Genomic DNA, 6,754 nt, shown 5'->3' on the forward strand with positions numbered 1-6,754 from the left:
TCCACATTATTGCAAATAACTTCATTTCTGGACATTCATGGTTTGATTTCTTTGTATGTATGGATCACTTGGGTTGTTACCAACATCTGGTGAAATTTTCATGTCATTAGCACCTCTAGTAATATATTTACTGAGAAAAACGTTGACGTGTTCAATTCTTATTTTACCCGCTGTAACTCAGAACTCTAAACCATTCAAGGCTCCTAAACCAAAGCGATGAACCATGTTGTGTCGAAACATCAGAAAAATTGGCAAAAAAAATCCAGTTAAACTAAAAAATAGACATTCTGTAAAAATGCAGTGCTAAATTAGTTGTCTAAAATTTACTGAAGAAGCTGAAAAAGCTAAAAGAGCAAGGACCTACAAGCATCGTATGGCAAAAATTGATATTATACTGAAGCAGACTGCAAGGAGAACCATAAGGAAATGTGTAAATATCATATTCATATTTGTATTTACTCTGGTAAATAAAGATAAACATTTTAAAAAAGGAGAAAAAAATAAATCAATGGTCATAACGCTCATCTCCTGAATGACATGAAGTTTCCATACATGCAAAGTTGGAGCCAGTGGGTGGCCAATGGTGGTCCAGGTAGATGTACCACCCCATCCGCAGTTTTGTCAGCAACGCTTTCGCAAAACCGTTCCTGTGTGCAGGCGTTCAAGTCACTTCTCACACAAGGTTTTCTCCACCTGAACAGGCGGTGGCAGTAATACACTTTGAAAGTCAACCAACACAAGTTTGTTTAGTAAATGTGTCTTAAGCAACACTTTAGTTCTGAATTGTGGAAATATTGTGAAAAATCCCACCAACTAAAAAGTAGAACATTCACAACCGTTACAAAGTACTGATTAATTTGAAGGGGTTTAGGAATACATTAGGGAGATATTGCAGGTCTTCATGCTGTAATTCATGGCTAATCACTGCCATGAATAAATAAGAGAAGAACCAAGAAAAACTTGTAATGTCAGGAAACAAATGGTCATTTTCTGGGCCACCTCTGAGAAAATTGACTGGCTCTGACTCCAACACTATATGAATGGCTAATAGCACAAAGTATGCAGAAGTCATTAAACTGGGGGAAACCATAGGAAAACATTTTAAATAGGATTTTTAGACACTGTTTCTTGCAGTCTGTCACAAAGACACAATTTGTTTCCCTTTTCTTTAGTTAAATCTGGGGGGAGATAACACAATTTGAGAAAAAAAACTTGTATTTCAATACTGACAACATGATTCCCAAGATGGTATAAGCTGAAAACTTGAAAACCAGTAGGCCTGCATCAGTGGATCCCAAAGCTGGGATCATGACTCCACTGTGGTTCAGTAAACATCAAGTAGGAGTCATAATCAGAAATCAAATTATATTTAGAAGTCACTGCTTTAGGACTAAAACAGTAGCTATAAATTATTTTTTAAAATGGTTCATGGTTGGTCAGTTTAACAGAAACACTGTTTCTTGAAGACTTTTGATGATGTTTATCAGCTGGAGTTCTTTTAGGGATTTTATTTTTCTTAGTTTGAGGCACTGTTCAAAATATTGTCTTCTGATAAAAAAAACTGGACTGAAAATGATTAAAATGCAAAATGTGAGATCAAATGAAACATTTTAAAAGAACAACTGAAAACAGGAAGAACAGTGTTGTAACTCATCTAGGGTTTATTTACAACTGTTGTCATTTTCTCTTTTTTTTCTCCAACAGTGATGACAGCTACAAAGAACACGAAATCTAAAGCATATTTTTTTACTTACTTACTTACTTACTTACTTACTTACTTACTTACTTACTTACTTACTTACTTACTTACTTAAGGTAGAATTACTTACTTACTTACTTACTTACTTACTTACTTACTTACTTACTTACTTAAGGTAGAATTACTTACTTACTTACTTACTTACTTACTTACTTACTTACTTACTTACTTAAGGTAGAATTACTTACTTACTTCCTTACTTAAGGTAGAAACACATGCCATAAACGATTGGTATACTGGCTCAGAAATCCATTTTCTGTTATCATGAAGCAACAAACAGGTTAAAACTGATTCATGTATATTTTCCCCATAACCAATAAAAACAGACTAAGCCTACCTTATATGTACTGCAGCATAATTTGTACAATAAATAGGATGTTCAAGATAGCATAAAATATTATAAATGTCAGTTTATTATTTGCTGTATATTAAAAAGCGATTTCATCAAAAATAAAAAACGCAATGCTTTTTTAAGTTTCCGGTAAACACGGAAGTTTATTTTGAAAGGACTGTGGGTGAATGTGGCTCACTTGACTGTGGTTTAAGTAACGGAACGACGCTCAAAACGTGTTTCGCATGTTTTTTTGTGTTTAACTCTGGAAGGTGGCATGAATTTGGTTTGTGTTGCTGAGATTTAAATAAATTAAAGCACTTCAGACCACGGGAGCGGGTCGAACGACAAATATAAACCTGCCAAGAGTCATAAACTTTCCTGTTAAAGCGAAAGTTGAGCCATCAGGAGGGTTGCCAGGTAAGAAATGACGAACTATTGTACTGTGGCTTCAAAATGTATTATATTTTGAGCAAAGCTATCATATGTGTGGAGTGAGGGTACGCTTTCTTCAGTGGTGATGGTGGTCTGCTTTGGTTAGCTGCGGTGGGGACTGGTGAGTCCAGAACGGGAGGGGGTTTGTGAGCTTGTCGGGCATAGGAATGTGATTAAAAAGAAAAAAATAAAAATCCTGCGCACGGAAATGCCAAAGCTATCACATGCGTGGGCTTTCAAAAACTATCTCGTATGTAATATAGGTCCCCCCCAACCTATCTAAAAAAATACGATAATTATTTTATACTGGTCCAGTGCTGCAGTGAGGGACGCGGCGGTGACGTCAGTAAGTGGCGCAGAAAGATGGAAGAGAAAGAGGAGGGAGGGAGCCATCAGACTGAGACCACCGCCAGCACCACGACAAGGTAAAAGCAGCAGAAACGCTGGGCTCTTTACAAATTCACGCACGCAGGATGGTAGGTGCTGTGCGACACGTATCTGTGCGATGCTATTTTTAATTTGAGAAATAGCGGATGAGCGCAGTGGGAGCGCGAGAAGATGGTGTTCCTGTGTCAAAATGTTCACTGCTTCAGTCTTCACAGAGTAAACATGCTCGAGGTTAAAACATACCCCAGCGTTTATTAGAGTGCCGTTATGTAAAAGTGAATTAAAGCCCTTCTATGTGCACGTGTCTCCTCTTAGGGGTGATGACAGAAAGAGACCGGCTGTGTTTGGGTACTGATCTGAAAGCATGGGACTCAGGCTCAATGGCAAGGTAAGAAACACTAAAGCAGGACACCAAAAGACATCTTGGTTTTCAATAAATCATTGTCCTCCTCCTCATTGTGAGTGTGCTACACTGCGTGTTTGACTCCAGTCAGATCAGGCTTAAACATCCATCCTCAGCTGATCTCATTCCATGTTTGGGAATAATCTGAAACTTCTGTTGTTTTTATGATTTTCTCTTCTAAAAATGATGAAGAATTAGTTGTTGCATGTTGTCTGTTAAGAGCCAGTTGCTCTTACCCAGGTCCGTTGGGATTTCGGAGAGATTTAGTCGGAGACACCTTTAAAGTTTTACAGAATTGATTAAAGATTACATGTAAAAACCCACAGAAACAGATGTGCAAATCTGGGAGAACACCAGACCGATACTTCCCTTCGATCATCAAGCGTCTCATCTAACTTCTGTAACTCTTGACATTTTATACTGAAGCCTCATTCTTATGTAATTTCTGAGCAACCTGCACAGGATCCGGATGTCAGCCTGACACGTATTTGCACAGTAAGTGGGCGAGGAAACTGGACCCTGACCCCGATCACCAAACATGTTTTTGACCAGAGTGACACACACACAGTGAAAGTAAGCAGGTCATTACATTGATCAATTCTATAAAATTACTTATTTTAAAACTTTGAACACATGATGAACTGATTATTAACAGAACACAAAATATAGTTAAAAGTGTTCCACATTTCCACCACTCCCTCTCTTGATCTCTGCTAACACAGAGATCAATACCATGTGTCCTCCAGGACCACTTCCAACTTCCCTTCATTATAGGGAGAGACGTGTTTTTCGCCTCCAGATTTCCAAACGGTCTCATATTGAGACTGTTTCTATYTTAGGCCTGATTCGTTTCTATTTATTTAAAATAATGCTTCGCTTTTGTAGTTTTGAATATTTTAACTTTAAAATTTTTAACTTTATATTATTATTATTTATTTAACCTTTAGAGTTTTAGATTTATGTTATTATTGATTTAAAATAAYGTTATGTTTAACTCTTTAACCTTTAAAGTTTTAGMTTTATTTAAATTTAYTTTATTTCTAGTTAAAACCTTAGTGAATGATTAACTCAAAACCCTTTTTTTTCTGAAACAAGAAAAATACACAATGTTAAGATTAAACAACAGTAAAAACCCTTAACAACAATTCTTACAGTTCGGTGGGACTGTTAAATGTTTACAATTTTTTATCCCTGTAACGTTGGCGTTTCAAAGTTCCCCTGCTCTTGGCCCAAGGCAGGTGTGCGGCATTGGAACTCTCTCATGGTGCGTTCACACCGAACGCGATTTCAGCGTCAAAATCGCAGCCAACGCTGAAGTTTGAAGCTTGTGCACTTTGAGGTCAGACGCAGGACAGCTGCGCTGCACGGCGACAGCCGCCCCGCCCCTCCCTCCTCTGTGGGGCTGTTTAATGTCGGACGAGGAAGTGGCTTTGCTTTATTTACAGACAGCCAGAACGTGTCACGTTCATCAGATAATTAATTCATAATTAATTCACCAGATAATTCAGAGAAGAGGCTCACAGCTCGCTTTCAGGACTATTTTTTTCAGTCTGATGAGTCGCTGCCACGCATTGCTGCGGATCAGGACACGACTGCAGCACTCATTTCAGCTAAAGAGCAGGAGATCTGTCTGTTTCAGGTTAGTGGACATCATTCAGTAAACTGTCCCGTCGGGAAATATGTCACTACGTCACACAGTGGAGTCTCTCTGATTGGTTGACGCTGCGCGTCGAGCTGCAAAAGTTCAGATTTCCCAACTTCAGCGATTTGGACGATTTGGACGATCTGAGCGTTCGACGCTCAGATCGTCCAAATCGTCCAAATCGTGCTGCTCTAATMGCGCTTGAGGCGCCGCAGAACTTCCCGACGTTGCTTGAAGCGCGTCCACCATAGACTTTGTATGTAAACCTGCTGCTCCTGACGCTGAAATCGCGTTCGGTGTGAACGCACCATCAGAGAGAGGTTCTTAGGTTGAACAAATGTTTGTTGCCTGTGGGTACTGTGGTTACCCCGAGGTTGTTGGAACCCCACCTCCTCCTGGAGATGTTGGAGGTTCTTGTTGCCTGGTAGATCTAACCACCAGGTGTGAATGCAATTCGCCGAGGTCTTTGAGTCCTTTTTTTCACAATTTGCCCCGGCTTCCTATATGTGTGATGTACATCAATTTCTCTAGGTGTCAACTACTGTATATGCTCAGTGTACAAGCCCGAGGAATTGCTCTTCCTCCGATGGAATGCCTCCTAGCTCGACCCAAGAACTGCTTTCCTCCGGTAAGACGCCTCCGGTAGATTGGGCGGCTTAAGGTTGTGTGTGTCTGCTCCTCCACGTCAAGAGGAGCCAGCTGAGGTGGCTAGGGCACCAGGTTAGGATGTCTCCTAGATGTCTCCTGGTGAGGTGTTCCGGGCACGTCCCACTGGAAGGAGACCCAGAGGAAGACCCAGGACACGCTGGAGGGACATACTTCTCGGCTGGCCTGGGAACGCCTTGGAATTCCCCTGGACAAGCTGGTCCAAGTGGGTGGGCAGAAGGAAGTCCGGGTCTCTCTGTTTAGGCTGCTGCCCCCGCAACCCGAGTCCAGATAAGCAGCAGAAAACGGACGGATGGAGATTGTGTGGGGCAAAGGTTTGCTGAAACTGAAAATAAGAGTCACTACCAACAGCCACATAATCATTTTACATCCAGCTGACTTATTGATAACTTGTATTGCGACCCCAAAATATTAAAGTAAACCAAACTGTCATACGGACAGTGAAACTCCAGAAGTGAATAAACTTTAAAATCAGACACTTTTTTTCAGGTTTTGGCCACCTGCACTGCTTCCAGCATTTCCCCCTGTACAGTCACTACCAGCCACACCTGGATGAAAAATAAAACCCAAAGATGTAAAACAAAACAGTTGATCAAATTACAGATTATGTCAGCCACTTAACAAAATGTAATTTTAAACATTTTCAGTTATTTAAACAAACTTATGACTCAACAGGGAAATATTCTCTTTCAACACATTGTCAGGGTGGGAAACTTACTTTATGAAAGTTGTGGTTTCAACAATCCCTCAAAGATGGTCGCMCCTGGAGCCGCCCTTCTGGCCAGTGAGGGAATACGCCTCTTGTTTTTGTCACATGCCAATGACCTCACACTACATGATCTCAGTCTTGGACTTGGCCGCTTGTGAAGACTGGATATTTGTCTGAAGACCTCTGACCCTGGACTCACCAGATCAGGGGTCGGATTTATAAAACTGGCGTACGCACAATTTGAGCCCAGAAACTTGCGTACGCCACTTTTCACGCCAAGGTTGTGATTTATAAAATCCAAACTTGACGTGAAGATGTGCGGTGCCTCACACCAGCTGTGACCCATTCGTACGCTCATTTTGGAGATGTGAAACTGCGACACAGATGGTGAAGTGAGGAATTAGAGCCACACTGTGTAATGA

General features: G+C 40.6%; 1 protein-coding gene across 4 annotated transcripts in view; it reads left to right on the plus strand.

Annotated features, from left to right (window-relative positions):
- Positions 1 to 2,271: 2,271 nt before the first annotated feature.
- The window catches only part of st6galnac6 (ST6 (alpha-N-acetyl-neuraminyl-2,3-beta-galactosyl-1,3)-N-acetylgalactosaminide alpha-2,6-sialyltransferase 6), an 11,747-nt gene continuing 7,264 nt past the window's right edge, over positions 2,272 to 6,754 (plus strand). Inside the window, exons 1-3 of one of the 4 annotated variants that reach the window (XM_014006586.1) lie at positions 2,273 to 2,510; positions 2,841 to 2,950; positions 3,228 to 3,300. In XM_014006586.1, the coding sequence (XP_013862040.1) occupies positions 3,277 to 3,300 (24 nt within the window). In that variant the 5' untranslated portion in view covers positions 2,273 to 2,510; positions 2,841 to 2,950; positions 3,228 to 3,276. The other 3 variants (XM_014006587.1, XM_014006585.1, XM_014006588.1) reach the window with 3 other exon arrangements.

This window comes from Austrofundulus limnaeus, unplaced genomic scaffold, assembly GCF_001266775.1.
Source record: "Austrofundulus limnaeus strain Quisiro unplaced genomic scaffold, Austrofundulus_limnaeus-1.0 Scaffold36, whole genome shotgun sequence".
Classification (NCBI taxonomy): Eukaryota; Metazoa; Chordata; class Actinopteri; order Cyprinodontiformes; family Rivulidae; genus Austrofundulus; species Austrofundulus limnaeus.